Below are 24,791 nucleotides of genomic sequence, written 5' to 3'. Positions count from 1 at the left end.
GAGTGTTTCTGATTATTTGTGTAGATTGACATCCAAATCAATTTTAAAAATAACAGGGGGAAGGAAGGAGAGTATGACACCTAATAGTTTCCTTCTTTATTACCCAAGCCTTCCTTATTAATGGTTTTCAAAATATTATGTACTCTTGAATAGGTTTTGGGGATTTATTTTGATGTGTGCACGCCTAAAGAAGGTAAGGTGTAAACCACTGAGCATTCTCCAAACAAGCATTCTGAGAAATTTAAACTTTCAAGGTAATCTGGGAGTTTCCACTGATCCTCTGAACAAACTGGAGAGCACAATATGTGAGGGTATCTGTCAGTCAAATTCAGATTAGGAGCTCCTGCCTGTTTACATATTTTTAGTATTTTTCACTCTAACAATAATGAATGTTTGCACAGCTGAAGTACTATATCTATGATCTCTTCAGCAGATATTATTATATCTTACTATTTACTGTTCAGTAACAAGAAATCAGAAGCTGCAGAAACCTTTTTCTCGCTTGAGCTGAATTAGCAGTAGCCTGTGAATCTTTGCAACAAATTCCCCTACTGTAATTCTTCTGTGAGAGTAGTCCTTTAATGATACTGAAGTTAGTTTATTGGTATAGAGTTGGTACTGACTCTGGGAAGTCAGTATTTGTGTTACTCTATTTCTCTGTAGTTGTATTGGCAGAATAATGCTACATTGGTGTAAACGGCAGAGAAACTACCATTTATTAAAACAAGAGAATTTCTGGATTTCTGAAACTGTAAAAATTTTAACTGATCACTGGCAAGACAATAAATTTGGATAAATGATCTTTAGGGCCTTCCCTGGTCAGTACTTTTGAACTTCTGCCACAGTGTGTACAATACAACAGTTTGTGCAGTACAGGGCAGTTTAGTTGTTTAGTTACTAAAGAAAACTTTTCTTTTTTTTTTTGAAACCTGTTTTGAATCTGGGTCACTTCACTGTTCCATTTGTGTTAGTGCCAGCCAAGCTGCCAAGCTGAAGGAAAAATGCACTGAGGAGTGGAGGCACAGATACTGCTGTGAGCTGGTGGTATATCCGGACCTCAAGCAGCTTTTTGACTCACAGAATTGCATAGGTTGGAAGGGACCCCTGGGGCTTGCAAGTCCAGTGTTCTGTGCAAAGCAAGTCAAGTTAGAGCAGGTTGCTCATGGCTTTGTCCTTGTTACCTTTTTAGTATTTTCAAGGTTGGAGGTTCCACAGCTTCTCTGGAAAATCTATTCCAGAGTTTGACAACAAATAACTTTCTTGCGTCTCATTTGGAATGTCCTGTGCCCTGAGTTGTGTCCATTGCCTCTTGTTCACTCATGATGTGCAGCCAAGAAGAGTCTGGCTCTCTCTTTGCCTCCACCTCAATTATGTAGTTGCAGAAAGGAGTAAGATTTCCCCTCATTATTCATTTTCTCCGGGCCAAGCAAGTCCAGATGTATGACTGTCTCCCCAGTATCGTGCTCCAGTTCCTTCAATCTTGTTAGTCATTTGTGCTCATTTTTCTTATGTTGGGGAGCCCCAAAATGGACACAATGCTTTGGATGCAGTGTCAGCATAACAGTGTTCTTCACTGCTGAAGAAACTGAAACTCACTTCTGAACCAGGCATCTGGTCTATGACTTTTTAATCCACTGCTGGGCTGTTGAAGCACTTGATTTGAATCACAAGATTAGAACTTGACTCTAAGGATCTGAGAACTCCTGACTCACCTCTCTGTTAGAGAAGGTAACTGAGCAATTGACTGAGCAGAAATGGAAAAATACAATTGGGAAGTATTGCATAAAAAATGTAGAGGTTCTCTTTTTAAATTTTCTTTGTAAACTAGGTTATATCTTCAGCACAATTAGAAGTGCCTGTAACTCCACTGAAAACTGCACCATAGATTACGGTACTGGTTACTGTCATAACCACAGACAGATCTCAAAATGTTTGGAAATCTTGGAGCTAAGCTTCAAAGGTGTGATTTATATCTATTGAATCCCAGCTCAGAAAAGTAAATTCTGGTATAGAGAATAGGATGTATTTCTCATACCAGAAGGACTTTCAAAGGTGTACTTGCTTGAGCTGTGAGGTACTGGAGTTATTTTTAAGTTCGTGTTTAAACAAAGTATTTTTCTTAAGCCTATAATCAGTTTGAGTGTTCATTCTGTAGGATCACTTGTTCATCCTTTAATATAATTAGCTTGCAGCCTTTCTTCTAGGGAGGAAATAAGTGCAACTGCTGGAATAATTTAATTGTTATTCTGAGACTCTCTCTGTCCCAGCCCCATTTTAATCTCCTCTCTGTCTGTCTGGATTTGAGTATTTGGTGGATGAGAAATTGGTTGCATGGTCTCATCTAGAGGGCAGTGTTCAGTGGCTCAGTGCCCAGATGGAGAACAGTGTCAAAGGCTGTCCCTCAGTACCAGAACCAGTGCTGTTTAATGTCTACATTGATGACATGGTGGGATCAAGTGCACCCTCACCGAGTTTGCAGATGACACCAAGCTGAGTGGTGTGGTTGCCACACCTGAAGGATGGGATGCCATCCAGAGGGACCTGGTCAAGCTCAAGGAGTGGCCATGGGAATCTCATGAGGTTTAACAAGATTAAATGCAAAGGGCTGCACCTGGGCTGAAGCAACCCCAGTATCAACAGAGGCTGGGAGATGAACAGATTGAGAGCAGTCCTGCTGAGAAGGACTCAAGAATACTTGTGGATGGAAAGCTGGATGCAAATGGGCAATGTGCAGCTTGCAGCTCAGAAAAACAACCATGGAATCTAAAAGCAGTGTGGGCAGAGAGAATTTTGCCCCTCTACTTTGCTCTGGTGAAACCCCACCTGAGTACTGCTTCCAGCTCTGGGGTCCTCAGCACAGGAAAAGCATGGATCTGTTGGTCCATGGGAGGGCCACAACTACAATCCCAGGGCAGAAGTACCTCTCCTTATGAATAAAGGTTGAGAGAGTTTGGACTGTTTAGCCTGGAGAAGGCTCTGGAGACACTTTCTGGCAGCCTTCTAGTTTTAAAAGGGGCTTAAAAGAAGGATGAGGATGAAGTTTTTAGCAGGGCATGTTGCAATAGGACAAGGAAAAATGGTTCTAAACTAAAATAATTTAGTTTTAAACTAGCTGTAAAGCAGAAGTTTTTTACAATGTGAGTGATGAAACACTGAACAGTTTGCCCAGAGAGGTGTTGGATACTTCATCCCTGGAAACATTCCAGGTCAAGTTGGACAGGGCTCTGGGCAACCTGGTCTAGCTGAGGATGTCTCTGCTTATTGGGGGGTGGGTTTGAAATAGATTATTTTAAAATTCCTTTCTAATGTGAACTATTCTATTGTCTAATCCAAAACCCTATTTATTTGTCACTGCCTTAGTGTCAGCAATCCCTAAAGCCATAGTTTTCCATCTGCAATACTTAAGACAAAAGATTCTTCAGCTCAGTATTCTAAGTGAATAGAATTGAAGAACCCTTCCATGGCCAAGTACCCACTGTCACGGGCAGGTGAGTAGGAACAACAGTCACCAGTGGTTCAAACAGCACCAGCTTTTACTGAACTGCTTTATCAGGTACTGCATGAGACAAGGGAAGGTAAAAGGAGATTTCTACTGCATGGACTTCAACAAAAGAAAAAAGGAGATCAGACATAGTGTTTCAGTCCATCCTCAGGTACTTCACTTTTTCTCCCCAGGTGCAGGACATGGCATTTTCCTCTCTTGAACTTTACAAGGATTCTGTTGACTGATTTCTCCAGTCAGAGTCCCTGTGAATGGCAGCACACTCATCAGATGCATCGCCTACTCCTCCCAGTTTTGTGTCATCTGCAATGGGTGCAGTCTGTCTCATCATCCAGGCCATTAATGAAGATGTTATGCAGTATTAAATCCGGGGTTACACCACAAGTGACTGACCTCAATCTTGAGTTCACGTCTCTGATCACAACCCTTTGAGCCCAGCAGTTCAGTCAGTATTCAGTCCATTGATTTTGTACCTATTTTATCATTTCTCTACAAGGACGTTATGAGAGACAGTGTTAAAAGCCAGTATAGACAGCACCCACTGCTCTCCCTTCCTCCACCAGGTCACTTACATGATCTCATCATAGGGAGGCATAATCTCCACTTTGTACATCAACCCTCACTACTCCTCAACACCTTGTTCTCTTTCATGTGTTTAGAAATCATTCACAACATCACTTTCCCAGGGTCTGAGGTGGGACTGGCTGCCCTGTAGGTTCTTGGATCCTCATTTTTGCCCATCTTGAAGGAAGCAGTGACATTTGTTTTTTTTTCCCAGTCCCAAGGAACCTCCCATGATCACTGACACCTTTCAGAGATTAGTGAGGGTGACCTCACAATGGCATCAGACAGCTTTATGCTGTTATAACTTACATAATTCAAATCTAGAAGAAGCAACACATTCCATGAATTGCAAGGAGGTAAAAAAACCTCATCCTTAGTTTTATGTGACAGTGAACTTTAAGCTTTGGAATTAAGGTTAGTTAATGTTTGATTAATATGTTTCCTCAAGTTTTGACATATATGACAAATATCTAAAGGCAGCTCTGCAAAACTTCCATAAAGTTACATTATTTTCATCTTTCATGTGGGTTAGGTGTAGTCCATCAGATATCTTCTGGTTTTAATTTCTCCAAATATGGCTGCTCTGCTCCTCCCATTTAGATACATCATGTCCTACCATTTCTCCACTGAAACTTTGAATACTGGACCCAGATCAAATCCATAATACAAGAAATTATTCAGATGCATGGCATATATGGATCTAAACTACCCACTGAGAGTGGGGGTAAAAGATTCACAGTTCTAAATAGAACACAAGCAGGTTACTGTTTCCCAAAAAAAGTTCTCTTGGTGGTGGGATCAGTCTGTGAATCTACTGGGCTGAGGTGTTATGGAATCAATATAGTTCACTACAGAATATGCCTATTTATATCAAATCATTTTCTACAGAATAAGTTGGATACTGCTTTGATAACAGAAAGCCAGAGAAAGGCTAATTACTATTTGTTTCAGATACACTGGAAGGAGCAGCTGAGTTTATATTCGTATTTTAATGTGGTGGACGCCCAAGTCAACTAAGCTGGGAAGACAAATGGGCACCAGGGCAAGGGAACGTGGAGTAGAATTGTGACTTGAAAGCCTTTCCTTAGTGGAAATCTCTTGCTACATTTCTAGCTCCATAAAGTAGGTTGGTGAGAGATGTTGTCCCAGTTAGGCAACTCACCAAGGTGTTTCCCATATATTGGGTCTTCTCTTTCCAAACAGGCTAGGTGACAATCTTTTACTACCACTCATGAAACCAAACAAGTTAATAAATAGATTATTTTAATAATAGGCTTTATTAATAAGATGTGAAGACCTGAGACCTGCTGCAAGAACATCAAAATGTTGGTTGAAAGGTACCTCTGAAGGCTGTTTTTTCAGTTGGACCAGGTCAGTACTAGACTATGTCAACCTTGGCTTTGCCCAAGCCTAGAAGATCCTCACTAACAGAAATTCCTCCACTGCTCTGGACAGCCTGTTCTACTGCCCAGCTACTCATTGATTTTATTTTCTGATGTTTGGTCTGAACCTCCCAAGTTGTAACTGTGGCAATTACTCTGTCAAACCAGCTGCAGTGATAAGAAGAGTTCAGCTCTGACGTTTTCCTAATGATCCTTCAAACGCTTGTAGACTGATGCTATGTTGCTTCATGGCTTCCTTTCTACCAGCTAGGTCCAGTACCTTCAGCCTCTCCTCAATGACTCTTTTATCAGCCCTCCACTGAACATACTCTAATCTTGCCCTGTCTGTCTTGATCAGAGGTATCCAAAACTACTAAAGGCATGGCATCACCAGTACCCAGAAGAGATTATCAGCAAATGCCCTGTGATGTGCTGGCCATGCCTCTAATGCACCCCAGTGGAAGCCTCCTTCCAGAAGAGCCATAGGTTCCTGTTGCAGTTACGTCAAGACAGACACAGCCAGCATCACCAACAGTCCTTTACTAGCAAGCTCTACATGTGTTCTCCTCTTAATGAGCTTCTTACCTTACAACTCTCACTCCTTCTCTTATTGACCTCTCTCAGACAACTCTGTCTCCTTCTCTTATTGTGGCAACTTCCCACAGTACTGATTCCTTGTCTTACAGGCAGTTCCACATAGCTCTAACTCCTTCTTTCACTCTGCACGACTGGCTAAACCCAAGGTGTCCCTTTCCTGGACACCTAACCCTGTTTGTCCCTCACACAACTGCATATCCCTTACCTGTGCACAGTACAGCAGCCTCCTGCTTTTACTCCAGCAGACTCTCATTCAGGCAAGTGCCTGTAACTGGTGGTCAGCTAACCCACTCTTTTATATCCCCCAAACTGATTGGCCAGGCACAGATGTTTCCACTCCTTGGTAATCAGTTCAGCTGCAAGTCATTGGAGAAGATTTCCTCCTGCACTATCCTTTCAGCCTAGCTACCCACAGGTTCCTGTTCACCCTGGTGTGTGGTGTAACCCACAGGACTGTGACCTTGCCAGCCACTTCCCACTCTGCACCCATACCTGGCAATTCCAGCTGTTCCAGGGGCAGAACTTCATACTTCTATAAGAATCATGATGTCTCCATAATCCTTAAGCTTTTCAGGTACTTTCTGGTTCAGCAACCTTCTGGGTTGAACCAGAGCTGCTCCCCGACCTCAGTCTTACCTGCTCAGAATGAGCTCTGCACTGCAGCCAGGTTGTTGATCAAGGCCCTGGATATGGGTGCCAGTATTGAGCCCAGTCTGTTCTGCTGATTACCAACCAAATACTAAGTTAGTGATTGCTATCCTTACAGCTTCCAATTCATCCAAACAGGTAGTTTGTCTAGTCCACACTTCTGCTATTTCCAGAGGGGAAGGGTGGGGAAGGTTTTGTCAAAAGCCATATTCAAACCAAAGTCTGTTGCAGCCACCACTCTGCCCTTGCCCACAGGGCCAGACATTTCATCACTGCAGGCACTCAGCAGGTCAAACATGGTTTGCCCTCCTAGGCTGACTCCACTGATTATTGCTCCCTGATCTTTCTGTTGACTGAGATGTGGCCGAGCGGCCCATCCAGAGGGCAACTCTCCCATCCTCAACCCCTTCCAACCCAAACCATCCTGTGATTCTATGATTCCCATCTTCCTTCTTGCCATTTTTTAAGGATGATGATTGATAGTGGCTTCACAGTCAGGCCCACCAGATCTACCAGTAAGCTTGGGGTGATTCCCATCCAGCCCAGTGGATCTGAATACACAGAGCTTCTCTAACCTCCTGCTCTTCTGTTGCTGGCTGCCCAGTTCCCTCCCCAGTTGTGTCTGTACAGGCAGGAGTTGAGGAGCTGGCTTTGGCTCTGAAGACAGAGGCAGAAAAAAGGCACTGAGTTCATCAGCTTTTTTGTCAATACCTGTTGTCACACGGCCTCTGTCAGTAGAAGTCCATTTTCCCTGAACTTGCTTCTCCAATTAGCAATCTTCAGAATCTGCTTTGTTCCAACCAGTGCCCCTCGGCAGTCTCAGCTCCAGCTGGGATTTGGCATTCCTGTTTTTGACACTAGGTGCCTCACACTCTGGGTGTTTTTTGTCTGTCAAGTGGTAATGATTTACTTGGGACATTAAAATACTTTTTTTTTTAGTTTGGCTAATCAAAATCACATAAAAGAGATGGTCATTCTGACTCTTGTACACTTTTGTTCCAGTAGGTCAAGACTTATGAATGAACATGGAAAAATTGCTCCAACTGCAGAAGCAATTGGCAGCTAGCAGGAAGAGATGGAAAAAAGTTTTAAATTATAACCCAGTGAAATGTGATTAACACAATATCAATAAAAATGAATGGGATTCTTTTGTTTTTTAAAGAAGGAAGGTGCAACTAGGGAAGACCAACAGATGACCTGTAGGAAGGCTTAGGGTTGGTCTGCCATTGGCAAACATTCTTGGAAGAGGATCTTGCACATGCACACACAGAATAGTTTGAGGTCTGGACTGGGATCAAGGCTAATTTGATTGATGAAAGCTTAAATTTTAAAGTAGGGAACAAAGCTGGGAAAGGTTCATTTAATCTGCATGATGATAATGTAGTGAGAAAGGAGTATCAAAAGGTCAGAGGAATGAAAGTGCCAATACTGATACACAGAGTGGAAAAATGCTGGCTAAAAATTAGCCTCTTGTGGTGGCCAGCATGAAGATACTGGATTGGTAAAACAAAACAGAGCATCCAAAACTATTGTATCAGAATACAAAACTAGCTAACACAGATAAGTGTGGCAGATTAGCAATTGTGGCTGGAATAATAGGATGGAATTACATGCATAATTTAGGAAGGATGGAGGAGAAAAAAAAAGATGGTGAAACAGCATTTTACATTAATTACTTCAGAGAAAGGAAAGGGATGGTGTGAATAGCAGGAGTCATGTTTAAGTAAAGATTGTTTAGAAAAAGTTAGAAAAAATACTGTACTGTACTGGAGTATCAGAGAGCCTGCAATATACAAGAAAACCTGGGAGTTGATTTAGACAAGGGTGTAGATGTCTGTCGTGCCAATTGGAAAAGAAAATAAGTACCTTTAGTGTCTCTATAAATATGGAGATATAACATTGTAAGAGCTATTCCTGAAAGTGCTGAAAAAAGAGACCACTACACTGCAGTGAGAAGATATGCAAGAGTGCTATGAAAACTTTGCCATAGAAAGAAGAAGTTTGTAGTATTATTAAATATTTTTAACTACAAGAAAGTAATTCCCATTACTTCAATATGAAATTAAAAGAAATTCTGAAATGTCAGAATTCTCATTGAATAGAAACGCTGGTTTTAGCCATCATAATTTTCCAATTTTCCCCAATTAATTGTGATAGTTGCATCCGGTTGTATCCTCAAATTGAGATTGAAGACAAAGTAACTTCTGTCATAAATATCACAAATTAATTTAAAAACAAACTTCAAACATTCTAATATGCAGTAAATATATATAAAAGAGAGAATTTAGAAAATACATGCTACATATAATTCTGATTTTTAGTGGGAGGAGAGGGAAAGTTGATGAACTAGAATTCAGAAAATACACAAAATGGCTACAAAAACAGCATTATGCATTTGGGACCATCCTCGACACTATTTCGACATTTCTCTCATGCCTGTTTTTATTCAATAACTAGCAATTAACCTTTTTTTTTTTTTTATTTTGGTCTCTCTTATGTTGGCTACAAAGGTTTATAGACACGTACCAAAAGCATACACTGTATTTGGTGAGTTGTAATTCCTATAAAATTCGAATCTAGAGGAAGCAGCATGTTCCATGATTGGATTGGCAGGGAGGCAGAAAATGGGTGCTTAATTGTTCATGAGAGTGATCTTTAACCTGTGAAATTAAGGTAAACTAATGTTTGATTAATATCTGATGTTTATTGAAGTTTGATCTAAATGCATCTCCATGAGACTGCTTGAAGTTGTCATTTTATCTATTCAGCATATCTAGTTAGGATTTTTTATCAAGTGTTTACACATTATAAACTAAAGTAACTGACTTTTCTCTTCAGAGACATACTGAGTAATTTGTTGTAGCTGTGTTGAAGTCAGTGGAGCTCAGCCTGAAAATCCATTTCATTCTTGATGAACAAGTTTTAACAATAGACCCTCCCCTTTTGTGTTAAAATGCCTGGTATAATATTTTATACTGATTGATTTCAGATTCAGCTCAACCATTTTTCAAACACTGCTTGCTTAAAAATTATTGATCTCATTTTAATAACCAGGAGGCCTTCAGGCTATAACCATCTCCAGGCATAGCCTGATTTATCATGCTTTGAAGCAGCCACAGAATGACTGGGACCAGCGTTGCTTCCTCTATGTCTGAGTGTGCCAAGTCACATGGCACACTCCTTGTCTGTGGAATTTAAGGAAGAATGCAAAATTGATTATAAGAGTAAATAAAATCCTCATATTTTACCATGTTCTTTCTCTCTTTCAATAAAAGTAATCAGAATTTGATTTCTACTTCCCTATGCTGGGCAGGCATTAAATATGTTCTTAAATTACATGTGGGTCTGTCATAGATTACTAAAAGGTTAAAAATTCATGAATGTTTATTATTTTAAAAAATCATTGAAAATTAGTTATAGAAGCAGATTTGTCTCCTAGAATTATCATGTCTCTCCCATAGTTATCTTCTGGACAGTGCTCAGAGGGGCTGAGGCACTGGACTTACCAGGCATGTGGGAAGTGGTGAGCACAGAGCATCCAAACGGTCTCACTGTGCCTGCGAGGCAGTCTGGCTGTGCAGATGCAGTGCTACTCATAAACTTGTGTAATCTCAAGACCACATGAATTTTTGGACTACCTGGTCTATATGTTGCAGAGGTTTTGCATCCCCAGGTGTCCTGATTTAGGGCAAATTTGGGAGGAAACTTCCAAAGGGGCCCCTCCAGAAAAAGATTCAAGCGGCCCTTCCCTCACTCGTTTGGGAAAAGATTTCCTTGGAGAAAAGTGGAAAAGAGCTTGTTTATTTAGCAAGCGAAGTATTCACAAGCATAAAAAAAAGAATATTACACAATAAAACCTCTCGCTGTTCTGAAGAGATGGTAAATTCAGAAAGTCCTTTCCGTGGAGTGTAGCTCAGTTTGCTCAGTCTCTCTCGGTCCCTCCTGCTGGAAAATGCCGCGTCCTGGCCCCGGTGGGACAGAGGTGAGAGCTCCCGGTGCTTTTCAGTCCGGAGCAGGGCTGATCAGTGCCAAGAAAAAGAAAAGTCACAGTCCGGGGAACTGCTCTGCCTCAGCCAGCTAAAAAGGCTAACTAAAAGCAAAGGAGAGCTCTCTCCCGCTGTCCGTGCTGCAGACAACACACCGAGACCCAGCTGAAGCTCTTATCTTTATTTTCGAACACAGCCGCGAAAAAATCCCGCCGCCTTTCCTTCTCCCCCACATCACTCTCAGATCTAGTTTTAAAGGTGCAAAACTTATTTCTGGGCTAAACAGACGAATGGGGATACAATTCAGCGTCGTAAAGTCACCCCAGGACACCAGGGTAGTCATGATTTCCCTTCTCTTCGAAGTGACTGGATTTATTATACCTGGGATGCTAGTTTAACCAAAGAAAGTATAAAAAACTAATTCTCTATTGACTGACTGACATCTGATGCAATACAATTATTATTCAATTATAACTAAACTTGATTAGTTTAATGCTATTTTAGGCATTCAATCAGGATAGAAACATCTTAGGATTTGATATTCCATGAACTTGAGAACAGTTCGTTATCAATCTGAGGCAGGAACATTCCTGTCCATGCTTCTCTCTTATACAACAAAATCTTTTCCTGCATATTTAATTGAGGTACTGCTGAGGGAAGAATATTCCACTTCCTGGCAAAGTATCCTGGTGCAGTTAAACAAAAGTACTACAAATAACTGCAAATCCTTCAGGCAAATATCAATCACTTCAGCAGGTGGTGAAGAGAAACAGAAAAATATTTCTATGGCTGCAGGGCAGACATTCTTCCTTTCGAAAGCAAGACCTATCTCCTGCCTCTCCTAGCAAAGATAAGACCGTGTCACATCCTCTTAAAGAATGAAAAGCTGACAGAGCTTTTGCCTTTTCTTTGCCTAATACTGCAGTAAATAACCTTTAGTTGCATCCCAGAATCAAAAGCAATCGAGAACTCATTAAAATCGAACTTGTTCATATTCCCCAATGATGCCTGCCGACAAATCTGCAAAGCAATTAGTAACACAGCTCTTAAGATTCATGGCTCACAAGGTTTTGAATCTGGAGGAGAATAGCAGATATTTGGTGGCAAATATTTAAGGACTTATTTACAGGATAAATAATAGATATCACTCTTTCAATGAAATACTGATAACAAAATATTCAGTTTAAATCAGTTAAAATCAATATGAAATAGGTTTGCGCTGCATTCCACTACTGTTTATTCCATTATCATGCTCAGCAAAGCAGGGTGTGTATACAGGGCTATGTTTGTACATGACTTAAAATGCCTCTGCTGTCAGTAAATAACAAAGGACAAGGTGATGAGAGAGTTCCTCTCTTGCTCTATTTTCACTTATTTTTGTGAAGATCAACCCTGTTAGTGCCAACTTTTTCCAAATCAAATAGTTATGACTGAACTTCAAAGGATGAAAGTGTGAGACAAGTGGGGAAAATATTCCCCTAGTCTAAGGCATCTGGGAAGTACAAAAAAATCACATATGGCACAGGATGTTGGAGTGTGTGATTTAACAATTTAACATTTAACAATGTTTTAACAAACCTACTTTCACGTGAAGGAGAAATAATATACTTTTCACATGTCAAATAATAAATACAAAGGCAATCCATTATGATTCATCCTAAAAAATATTTTAACACTAGGCTGATATTACTCACTGAATGACAGTTCTTAGATATGGAAATACACAAAAATAAAGCAGACAGATGTAGTTCAAGTTTTTCTGGACTGAGTTGTACATTGTTCCTGCTCTTCATCAGGGGAACCTAAAAAGGCAAGTTTAATACCTGTGAGTATCTGTGGCTTCTTAAACAGTGAGAGACAAACAGAAATTGAAGCCATTTCATCTGAGCAAATTAACTATTTTTATAAAAGTATTTTTGACTAACGGGTAGTAGTCCTTCAGAAATACAACCATGCGTTCTGATTTCAAAACAGTGGTTTTGAAAGAGAGCAACATTTTATTGTTGGTATCTACCTTCAAGACTGCTACCACCAACACGTTCTATAGAAAGTCTCAAGCTACTGGAAAAAAATATTTTCTCTGTTATCACAATGATCCTCAGTTTATTGACTCAGTACCCATGATTTTTTTAAAGATTAGTCTTTTGTGATGGAGATTTTTTATCATCAATTACTCCATGAGTGTTTCTGTCATTTCATAGAACATAGAATTTGAGTTGGAAGTGACCTTTTAGAGCTCATCTAGTCCAACCCCGCTGTGGTGAGCAGGGACACCTTCCACTAGACTGAGTTGCTCAAGTCTCCATCCAACTTGGCCTTGAGCATTTCCAGGAACAGGGCATCCACAGCTTCTCTGGGCAATGTGTCCATGTACCTCACCACCCTCACAACAAACAATTTCTTCCCACTATCTAATCTAAACCTACCCTCTTTCAGCTTAAAGCCATTCCCCCTCCGTGCCCTTGTCATCTATTTTAGGGGAATGCTTAAGATGCTGAGTTAATATTTCAACAATCAGGAACAGCTATATTTAGTTATACCCACCACCTTTCTTCAGTTTCTGAAACATGTGCTCAAACACTCTTTCTAGCTTCTGAGTCATGTTCTGTTTATCTCAGAGAACACAAACTTACCTGATGAAGAGGAGCACTTTTCTTCAGATGACTTTGCACTGCTTGCAAAAATACTTTGGTCTGAGCACTGAATTTCATCCAGAGGTTGTGAGGCACTGGACTTCCAGGAGTTTCAGAAAACGAAGGATGATTTTGAAATTAAAGCAGACAAATACTGCCTAGGAGAAGTGAATTTACCATCTCTGACACACAGTGTTTGCCTGACATTGGGCCAGTTGCTCCAACTGAAATGCCCCAGGCAGCCATTCTACTTGCCTTACTTTTTTTGGGCACTCAGACTCTCGGCTATTGATTCAAAATGGCAAAATACAGCAAAAATTGTGGACCAACATAGACTTACAACATTGTAAATTTGGCTAGTTTGCTCAGGACTGACTGTTCTGTTTTCCCTCAGAAACATTCCTAGGGTGGGAAGGCTTTGGTTGCATAGATACCACCATCTCAAAAGCACTGAGAAAAGAAGCCAAGATTTTCAAAATTAGTTTACACTTTTGACAGTTTTTATTTGAATGTCTGTTACGGTGGAAAAATTATCAGTCTCTCCAGCTTTTTTCTGTCTGCACCCTGAACTGACTTTAAGAATTTACTTCTCTACAGATTTACCTCTAACGTTTTAATAGGCTTAGGTTGACCACCACCTACCATAGCTTATTTGCACAGACCTGTTTAAGTACAGCATTTCCTGAAAATGTATGATGAGAGGAAAAATGTTTTCCACAAGAGAAATCCAAAGTGGTGTTGATTTTAACAGTGCACAACACACTTTAAAAAAAAGAACAATGCTTCAAAATACAATCTAGAACAAGTGTTACCAGAGCTTCATTCATAGCAGGACAAACTGGGCTTCAGATGAAGAAAGCAGAATAACCAAAGTGTCTGCTATAAACACTTTCCCAAATGGAGTGCTCAGTGTGATGTGCCTTACAGAGATTAAGTTGTGTGTTGGGAAAATTCCCGCACTGCTTTATAATTCATGCCAGGAAGCTGCTGGCAATGCCCAGCAAACACACAGCTTCTCCCTGCTGTCTCACTGCCCTTGAAGGCACTGATAATTCACACTCCTGGCCAAGGAGGTGAGGAGAAATTTTCCAATCCCATCCCTCAGCTACCAAAGGCTATAGGGCTGTGTAAAAGTTGTGTAATACTTCCTCTACCACTCAAAAGAGGACCCTCCCACTGCTCCTGGTGATGTGCAACCTCTAGGTTTCCTTCTGCTGATAGGAAGGAACATTAAAGGAAGGTGGGCTGTGGAGAGTTTGGGAGGAACATGGTGACATCTCCAATGATTAGCATGCAGACAGCTGGGAAGGCCCTTTTTGCTGCTATAGTCAGGAAAATAATCTTGTTCTGTGAAACATGGGCAAAATTAAACTGTTCATTACTTCCTTTTAAAAGGTTGAATATTAAAAAATTTCCTGGAGTTCCTGTATCTGTCATAAAGAAGGATACACAGACATGCCTGAAATTAGCTCCTGGCTCCCAGGTGTAAGTGTATATCAAAGCTTTGTAGATTGTAAGTAACCCACTACATCTAGTGCTTAAAGATCTATAAAGTATTTAAAGTCAAACATGAGCAAGAACAGTTATGCTTTTATTTCTGAGATGCTAGTGGATGCACACTATATTAAATCCACTATTCCTTGCTTTAAAACAACCTACCAGCCTCCACAACATAAAAGAATTTGCAAACCACTACAGACAACTCCAGACACATTACCTTCTGTTAGCTCTTCCCTGTGTGGAAAATATGATAACAGTACTACTTCAACTTAGAAGGCTGTTACAAAGTTAAATTTATGAATGTTTTGTAGGAGTTATGAGACTACCACAGGAAAGTCATCATGGAAATTAATTAACCTGCCTTCAAGGCAGGGTTTGAAGAATGTACAGATAATATGACATGAAAGATTCCACTTTACATGATGAAAATGAGGACAAACATTGAAGAACTACACATTAATTAAGGACATCCTTGTATTGAATGAGGCGGGAGTCTTGTGGAAAAAACCACTCTGCAAAGGTAATTTAAAAACCGATTCATATCACAAACGACATACAATAGTGTAAGGGAGGGGTTTGTTTTCAGAGCTTTCATGTTTTCTGTATAATTTCCTTAAGTTTACTTTAAAATCTCTCGTTTTTTTTCTTTTTTTTTTTCCACTGCATGACTCCCAGTCTGAATGCTGTGAACCAGCTATCAGAGGAAATTACATTTGTAGGAGAACACTTCTCTCTCCAAGTGACATGCTGTGCTTATGGGCTTCACCACCACTTGAGAACTCGAGAGCCAGCATTGGTGGGCTCATGTTCCTCGGGGCCCGCATCCATCCCTGTCCTCTCAGCCACTGGCTACTGCCTGAATACCCACCCTGCAGATAATACCCTCATACCCCTTTCTCCAGCTTCTGCCCATAATCCTCCATCTTTTCATGCCCCACATCCATTCTCTGCTGTCCTATTTCCTAGCCCTGGAAATTCATCCTCTCTGTTTCCTTTTCCTCACTAAGCCCATGTATCTTGCATCGAGACCAGCTGTTCTTTCCCTTGTGTTCATCAGACAGCAATAGGCTAAAGATTAATTAATATTACAGGAGATTCTTCCTTCTTTTGGTTTTGTTGCCAAAGGAGCCCCTGGAAATTAGGAGAGACAGCTACAGTAAGACACATGGGGTTTTTCTTCTGTAATATGACCAAAACTATGGAATTTAATCTTTAAACAGGTAGAATAATATGTGGAGACCCTTGATGTAGGATTAGCAGGAAAAACAGCTGAAATGAAAACATCATTTGACACTTTAAAATTTGACAGTTATAAACAGTGAAAATTAAGTATTTCTTTGATAAAGCAACATTATAAATAATTATTACTATAGGCACCAGATCTGTGTAGCTAAACTTTTATTGAGGTGTGTGAGCCCAAACATGAGAAAAACACTTGAATGTGTAGATGGAAGTACTGTTTCCCAGCACCCCAACAGAATAATTGCCTCTTAGGAAATAGTGATTTACTAGGAGATACATCAGGAATACCAAAGTAAATGCTGTCCTCCTCCCTACTCTTACATTGACTGTGGTCTGTACTTGCAGGTAAAGAATATAAAGGTAATAAAATTGCTTGGCAAAAAGAAGAAAACAAAAGGAGTAAGAATGAAAAGTGGAAGGATTAAATATATCTTAAATTTTGGTAAACTGTCAATGAAGATGGGTCAATAAGGTTTTTGGCATCTAACACCGTTCTAGCAACGTTTTGAGCAGGAGCTGTCCGAAAGCCACAAGCGCTGCGGCCGTGTGCGCTCCCGCAGCACTGCTGGGTCCCAACACGGTCCGGAAACAGCAAAGCCAGTGATGGGGGAGCAAGAGAAGCGCACAAAGTGCGTGTTAAAATTTTGGGGAGGGGAGTTCAACCACTAGTATGCGAGTGATGAGGAGAAAAAAAGATGATGTTAATTTGTCCCTGCTAAAACCGAGTACAAAGTGGTCCTGCCGCTGCAGGGCCAGCCCGGCCCGAAGGGACCCGGCGGGGGGAACCGCGACCGCAGCTGGAAGGGAAGGACACGGCTGTGCCTTTCCCCGGTGCCAGCGATTCATCCGAGGCCGCGCGAGGCTGCAAACAGCGGACGCAAACACCTGGATGGAAAAATCTGGGAGAACGGCCGGATCCGTCCGGAAAGCCGGAGAGCGCGCGTTGTTTGGCTCTCAGGGATAACCCAAAGCGGGGCTCGGCCACGGCCCTGGCCAAGCGCGGCCCCGCAGCCCGAGCGCTGAGGGCGGAGGTCGGGGCGCTGTGGGCGCGGCCCCACCTGGGTACCGGGCCCGCCCCGCCGAGCGGGCCCGGTCGCGTCCCGCCCCTGCCGTCCCCTCCCCTCACCGCCCCGTCAGGTGCCGGGGCGGGCACTGCGCCTGTGCGGCGGCCGCGGGCGCAGCCAGCCCAGCCGCCCCGGCGGGACGCGGCGGCGGCACCGGCGGGGAAGATGGCGGAGCCGGGGGCTGCGCGCAGCCACCCGCGGGCCACAGGTAAGGGATGGGGCCGCGGCCCCCTGAGGTGCCGGGGGACGGCGGCTCCCCCGCCCGCATCCGGCGGCTTCCCCCGGCACCGTCCCGTCCCGTCCGTCGCCGCCCGGGGCCGGCGCTCCGAGGAGGGTCAGGCGGGGGTCGCTCCCTGGCAGGTGCCGCCGGGTCCGGCCGCCATCTCGAGGGATGGGGCGGCCGCTGCCGGCAGGAGCCGCGGCAGTGCCGGTGCCGGGCGGCTGCTCCTGAGGGGACACGGAGCGGGTCCCGCCCGCGGCTCCCGGCGAGCCCCGTCCGTGCCCTTTGTGGTGCGGGAGGTGTTTGCCATGAGGTGCCTTTTGTGCCGCCGCGATTTCCCCGGCCGCCGGCGGTGCTGCCGGGGCGGGCGGGCGGCAGCTCGGCTGTGCCCCGAAGTGCAGAGCGGGGAGGCTGCGATTTGTAAAAGCTCGTTCTCGGCGGTGCCTGGGCCTGCCCGTGCCGGTGCTGCCCAGCCCGGGCAGCAAACTGGTTGAGCGGGTATCGGGCGTGAACACCGCACGCAGAGCCCTTATAAAGGCACGGCTCCCGGTTAAGGTCCCTCCTCGCTGCTCGGTGAACATAACTTTTAATTTCCGAGGGTGAAAAGGGCGTGTGAGATGTGGTGAAGGTTGCTGTGCTGTATGTGCGGAGCAGCACCTGGCATGGGATCAGTTCCCCGGCACCATGAGATGTTGGGGCCAAGGCTGGTGGTCGTGACCTTGGCCCTTGGCTTCGCGTGTAGGTGTTAGGGTGGGTCTGGCTGCTCCTTTTCATATTACCTCTCCTGGGCTCGAGTATGAGATGAGTGGTGATTAAGGTGTCATACAGGTGCTCATTACACTTTTACCTTAATTATCTGGTATGGAACCTCTTGTTTGTGAATGGTAAACCATCTAAACCTGATGCATAAGAGGGAATTAATTTCCCCGTTTGTTGTAAGCCACTGTAGTGACTAAAAGTAGCTTTACAATTGTTTGGGAGATAAAGAAGGATTACTCTGCCAAATTTATGGAGTGAGAATCTGAGACTTTGACTTCTCTGAGGTAATGCAGTGTGAGGAGCTAAGGAAGGAGCTGGCAACACCTGTGTTTGCTGTTCCTCACCCTTCTCCACACGCTTGCAGTGTTTTGCTGTAACACTGTTGCTGTTGAGCAGTCAGGCACTTCTAGGTCTTAGGTCTCCATATTTTAGTATTTCACGTGGAAGACGAGAGGAATTAATGTTCAGAATTTATATTTGTAAAGATTTTTTTCACCTCTTTTTTAAAGCATAAGAAATTATTCCCAGTATTCACTTGCACCTTTCCCAGACATTTTTGGTTTTGTGGTTTCGTTTTTAGTTTATACATTCTAACTTCAGAGGCAAATGTTGCAAATAACTTTCACTCTTTATATTGACTAGTACATAATCTATTTTTCACCCACTATTAGACTGGGAATCCATAGAAAAGTAGCATGTATTTTAATTAAAGATAGTATCAAATGGGTCATGTGTTGTAGGGCATGGACAGGCACAGACAAATGTAATTACTTGTGGTCAAGCATTGGCATTTGAACACTAATGCCCAAGGAGGGTAGTACAGAGTGGTCTTGGCCAAATTAGTTATTTGAGTTGTATGCTAGAAGATAATACATTGTGTGGTGTAAAAGATTGTGTATGTGTGGTGGGTGTTACAGACAGCAGTATGGATGGGATTTGGATCTCCTGTAATTGAGAATGAGGCTCTTTTTTGTGAGACTTGGCAATTTTGTAACTAGCACAACAGCTACTAATGTGACGTATGTGGATGTGGAAATGATGCTCTCATAATTCATGTTTGTATGTATGTCTTGGTCATAGGAACAGGAAGAATCTTACCTTTGTTCCAGAGTAAAATGCTCCTTCCCACAGTGTTGTGCCCCAAAAGGATGCTGCCCCAACAACAGGCAGAGACTGTAGCCCTTCCCAAACTTTGTAGTTCTCTGGCAGCATCTGAGTTTTGGTCTGTAGGATCCTCCAGTGCTGGGGGAATTGCTAGGGCATCTCAGACTGTCTGCCCAGACCAGGCTGTAACAAGCAAGCCTGCAGTAAGGGAATTTTTTTTGCTTCTCTTGACTACTAGGGGAGAGAATATTGTTAGATTGTTTATAATTCTGCAAACAAGGAGCAAAATTCAGTGGCGCAAGAAAATGGTATTTGCAGAGCTCAATTATATCCCTTTGCCAAAAATCAAAGACATGAGAAGACACTGTAGGAATCTTTTTGTCAGGGAGAGTGTTAGGTGACCAAAGTGTAGGCATTATTGCTGCTGCTGTCTGTAGTAAAGGTAATGACTAAAGAGCATTTGAAGGACAAGTGGCTCAGTATTGAATCTCTCATCTTCCTTTTTACTGCCCGGTGAGATTTGCTTAATATATGTTCTAGGAGGTTAAATACTGGGCACTTTGATTTTCAGAATAAAATGTGTTTGGTGGTTGTTTGGAGCTTTTTCTTTATAGAAAAAACGATCATGCCTAAAAGAATTTAAGAGAAAAAATGATGTGTTGTGCCATCTTAGACTGTACATCGCAAAACCAGTTTATGTGAAAGGAATTATTGTGTGGATTCCTTTAAAAATACTGTGTAGGATTTTCTTCTTGATCTCATTGCTTTTCCAAATGATTTCTTATAGGCCAGAATTATTTAAACAATATATACTTACACTCTTCTTTTTGTACTGTACTGTTTTCTCTCATATATGGACATTCAAGGTTATTTATCCCCAAGGTTAATTCATGTGCTGCTTTTCATGTGATGTTACCATTTGCAAGTATTGACTTTAGTTCAGGGCAGTTTAATACACTACACTCTATTGAGGTTACTGTTTTGGTATTTTAAGTGTTGTAACATTGGCTTTGTCCTTAAAAGTCAAACTACTTTCCAATAAAGTTTATTAAACTGCAGTGAAGAAAAATGTCTTGCCTTTGAATTCCAGGACTGCAGAAGTAAAAGGAAGGTGTATCACTTGAAATGCACAGGTTAGGAAAGTGAAGCATCTGAAAACTTTAGTGCTTATAGGACAGTGTTGTACAGTGTCACATACCTCCATTTGCTTTGGCAGTTAGTGTATCCAAAGCAGTGGAAAGGCATCAGGAATGCTTTTTTTAATGTTAGGTAATTATTTCTAGATGTGCTAATTGAAGAAGCATGTACATATTTAATGTAAATGAAACTATATATCCTGTGTGATGATACTGTATGAAGATTTATGCAGTAAGGCTCTTTAAAATCCTATGAATAAATAAAATACAATTATAACGTTCTTGGTTATCAGTCATTCAATGTGTGTGGACCAAAGCTGATAGGGGAAATGCTTTAAAAATCTTATGTCTGTCATTCACTTACAAATGCTTTCTAAGGCTACAGAATAGATCAAGGCTTTAAATTCTGTTCAATTCTGGACTACTCAGGTGATTGAAAAAAAATCTTATTTCCCTCTTGTGTGTTTCACCTCTTCAAGAAGGTCTCAGTGTCAGGATTATTGAGTAGTTTGTTTGGTTTTTCTCTTTCAGTTATCTTGACCACTCCTCATGAAATCAGGTTTTTGAACCAGCTCTCTGATAGTGCATTGCAGCTTCCAGCCCTTTGTTTGTGACTGGCTCAAGCTGTTGAGCAGATCCTAGAAGCAGTAATCCTCAGTTTAGATTTTACATCAATTTGTATAATTTTTTTTTGTTTTTTAAAGATACTGTTTCATGAAATATTTTTAAATAACTGGACCGTACAGGTTGGAGAGAGATGAAGCTGATCAAGAAGCTAATGCAAATTTTGGGAATGTTAACTGCATCTAGTTACTTGTATTACAAACTCAGATTTAACTTTCTGGTAGACATCTACTGGTTGAGAGGGAAAATCTGGATTATATACTTAAATAGTGGAAGTAGTTATGCTCAGCCAAGGTTATTGGAGTAATCAAAAGCAAAGTTCAGTACTGTAACTGGGTTTATTTTAATCTGCCTGTCTTAGGTCATTTTATGTAATTTGAGTTATTTTGCTGTAATTGACTCGTGTTTGGTCCCAACTTGATACATTACTAGTGTATTTCCTATGCCTGGAATTAGTGTGTGTAGGAACATAGTATGTATCAGTTTTCCCAATATACTTGTGTTCAAGCAGCTTACCCAGTGAAAAAAGGGGCTTGAAATCTTGGGTAGTCACATTACCCTGGACTGACTTTAGATAGGATATTTAGAAATACCTTTCACTGTGTCTTATCTCCACAATGATTGATGATGATGGTGTGTCGCTGTGTAAAGATAGAAGATAAGCGGGTTTCACAAAGTGGAAATCTATCTAACCATTAAAATGGGAAAAAATCCTCTCAAGATTATTGTGTTGTTTAAGACTGTAATGCATCTGACAGACCTTGTGTCTTGGGGTCACTGTATGATGCCTATATCCCCAAATCGTCTGTTCTGTTGGTGTTGAATATTCAAATAATGCACTATTGTTTTTCTTCATTTGTGTCATGGAGCTGTCAAGATCCTAAAACCCTAGCACTCTCTGTGGGTCTGAATGTTGTAAGAATCTTAATAAAGTACTTTTTGTTGTCGTTAAATAGTAATCTAAGTTTTAATATGGAATTACTTCTGGTTTTGAGTTGTCTTCTGTGTATGTACATATGTAATGCACGTATATTTCAGACTTTTTGCAGTCATAATGAACTAATATATTCAAATGCTTGTTGGTCACATTCTTAGTTTTCTAATTTTCTTCTTGTAACTCTTAAATGCATTACCACAGTACACTTACCTGTAACTATTTAATATCTATGCCCTCTGTGATCTGAAGTTTTGTGAAGTATTGTGCTTCTTTTAATTTAATGTATTATTTGTGTGCATGTCGTCTTTGTTTGCCAGATCAAACTGTTTTGCCCTAAATTCTGGGACGTCAGTTTTGGTTTTGCACTTGAATATCTGAAGGTTTTTTGCTACTTCTTTCATGTGTTTGTGTCTGCTTTCCTTTGATCGAGGAGGAGCTGATTATTCTTGTAGTATTGAGGTGCTGCAGACAAACGTCTACTTTGCTGAGATTGATAAAGCAGTTCTGTGATCTTTGCATAAAATCCACTTACACAGCAGGCGTTTGTTTTTTTAGCAGCTTTTCCGTGAGAAGGTCCAAAGCAGTGATGAATAGGAGAGATATTCCTGATGATTGTGCAGGGTTTGCACACTTGTGTTGTGGTAGCTGTTTGCTTAGGCATGAGCTTTAAACTGTTTTTCTGTTTGCTCAAGTTTGTTTCTTCTCTGTGTTTTCATGTTACTTATCTTGGCATGAAGTTGCCAGTAGCAAACTCCTGGTATTGTTTCACTTATATATATTTATTCGTTTACAGTGTGTAAAATACAACTTTGTGTTCCAGTGCTACATGTATGTGCTTTTTGATTGGACCAGTTAGAAAAGCAATGTTGAACTCAATTTCTTCTAATGATTTTACAGAAGAGATAGTTTCCTGTGCATCATATAGTATTAACTTTTTGAGCTCTGTTTTTCCTTTCAAGAGTAAATACTCATTTGATGCAGTGTTGGACACTCAAAGCTTTTTCTGGTTTATGAAAAATCTGGAAACTCTCATTTTTCTGTATTTTGAGTACAGAAATAGATAAAATTATCCAAGTTTTCTAAGTCAGCTCCTTCAGTGTAATTACCTGTGTTGTTTTGTATTCCTGTGTGCTTGCGTTTCCAAGAGCACCAGTCAATGGAATATGTATGAACTTGGTGTAATATGATGAGCATTTTAGTCTGGGGTGTCTTCTGCACTGTTACTTTGTGATGGAGCCAGTTGCCTTGTTGGCTTTGTGCATGGTAATACATCTGCTTGCACAAACAGGAAAATGGATTTTATGCCCCATAACCTTACCACCATCACAGGTGTATTGTGCATTCAACCAGTTTAGAAGAAATTATATGAAGCTTCATAAATCTAGCTTTCTTTGTTGAATAGTTTCTCTTAGATACTTCTTTTTCATAGTAGTGATTTCAGTAAATAAAATGAGTGAGAATTTATCACTTACTACATGAGATTTTGATAGGATGGGAATGGGTGTGTTAGATAAAAATATATGGTACCATATATTAATTTGTGGATGCCACTGTAAAAGTATCTCAAAAAATCTTCAAGGAAATAGTAGTAACACTACTACAGTTAGTACAGTTTTGTCTGTTTTGATGCCAGATGCTGGAGGATGCATTGTGGTTTTGTTTCATTTAGGAAGATCTGCAAGCATGCCTTGCCCAGTTCAATCCATGTGAATTATCAAATTACTTGTCTTTTGCCAAGCAGAAGCCATCAAGGCTCTGATTTATTTCAGAAAAATGCTCATTCAAATATTCATAGCTTGAAATTAATTTTACTCGTGGGTGTGGAATAGTGAAATTCTTCATGTGGCTACGATCAAAAGAGAAAGATACAAACTTTCCAATGGTGCTGTGGCATGCCTGGGTTTGTAACCACAGCAGGAGTGCTGAAGGGGTCTGGGCAGAGCTCTGCTGCCTTCTCACTTAAGCAATAGATCAAGTGAGAGCTGGAAGAATACTCCAGTTTGAATAAACTAGCCTTGATTGCTGAGTTGGAATAAATTTTCAATATCCAAGTATATTGGGAGTAAAATAAACTTGACTTTGAAAAAACTCCAGTCATGTGAAACAAAAAAATTTTTTATGCTCCTAAGCTTGCTGCATGACAAATCGCCAAAGGAAGGCCTTTCCTTTTGTCTCAGAAGGGAAAATAGGACAATATTGCAGAGTTTATCCACACATCATTACTGTGATTTTTACATATTTTAAGGGATTTAGTTTCCCTTCCCTTGGGAGGGTGGTATCAACAAATGAGAAGTGCATTCCTTTTCCTATTGCTGGTGACTTGCCTGCATCTTGCCAGTTTTCATTCCCGTGTTTGTGTTGAATGTGGCATGTGTGTGTGCAGACCCACTCTATGTCAAGGGAAAGAGACCTCAGGGAGAGAACTGGAATGTGCTGTTGGGCCTCTTAAAATGTTGATAAACAGTGAGCAAATTATGGCTTCCAAAATAAATGGTGGATGAGCTAGTTCTCCTTTCCCTCTCCTGAAGGGAAGGGAGAGAGTAGGGCTTTACTTTCATGCTAGTTTCTTGACTTTTGATATCATGCATCAGCCACAGGGCATATTTTTCCTATATGCATAATGGTCTATTAATAGATGTAAGTACTTCCATTATGTTTCCTGGGTTTAGTGGTGCTAAGTGCTGTGGTTACAAGTAAACATGGCACTTTTCAATAGTCAGAGGAAGTGGTTTTAATGGTGCAGTGAAATGAGCGTGACCTTCCGTTGGCACAAATGAGTTTTTGATGAGGTTCTGGATGTGGGTGCTGTGTTGCAGGGTTGTGGGCCAGGATGTGTCTCATGGCTTATTGAGGCCAGGTTATGGCTGGCACTGAATGAAAATATTTGAGTGCT

General features: G+C 41.3%; 1 protein-coding gene and 1 long non-coding RNA gene across 4 annotated transcripts in view; one reads left to right on the top strand and one right to left on the bottom strand.

The window, feature by feature from the left end:
• Positions 1 to 10,472: 10,472 nt before the first annotated feature.
• LOC148224939 (uncharacterized) lies at positions 10,473 to 13,514 on the bottom strand. The gene is made up of 2 exons (XR_015801776.1): positions 13,313 to 13,514; positions 10,473 to 12,481 (listed from the first exon to the last, which is right to left on the bottom strand). It is a non-coding gene; the product is annotated as an uncharacterized LOC148224939 (long non-coding RNA).
• A 3,742-nt stretch (positions 13,515 to 17,256) lies between these two features.
• The window catches only part of MAP7D2 (MAP7 domain containing 2), an 80,766-nt gene continuing 73,231 nt past the window's right edge, over positions 17,257 to 24,791 (top strand). For all 3 annotated transcript variants that reach the window (XM_088160257.1, XM_088160256.1, XM_088160255.1), the window contains exon 1: positions 17,257 to 17,326. In XM_088160257.1, the coding sequence (XP_088016383.1) occupies positions 17,284 to 17,326 (43 nt within the window). In that variant the 5' untranslated portion in view covers positions 17,257 to 17,283. The remainder of the gene's footprint in view (positions 17,327 to 24,791) is intronic.

This window comes from Sturnus vulgaris, chromosome 2 (genome assembly GCF_052056855.1).
Source record: "Sturnus vulgaris isolate bStuVul1 chromosome 2, bStuVul1.hap1, whole genome shotgun sequence".
Classification (NCBI taxonomy): Eukaryota; Metazoa; Chordata; class Aves; order Passeriformes; family Sturnidae; genus Sturnus; species Sturnus vulgaris.
Note: the sequence above shows the minus strand (reverse complement) of the source record. Positions and strands in the feature narration are given on the sequence as shown.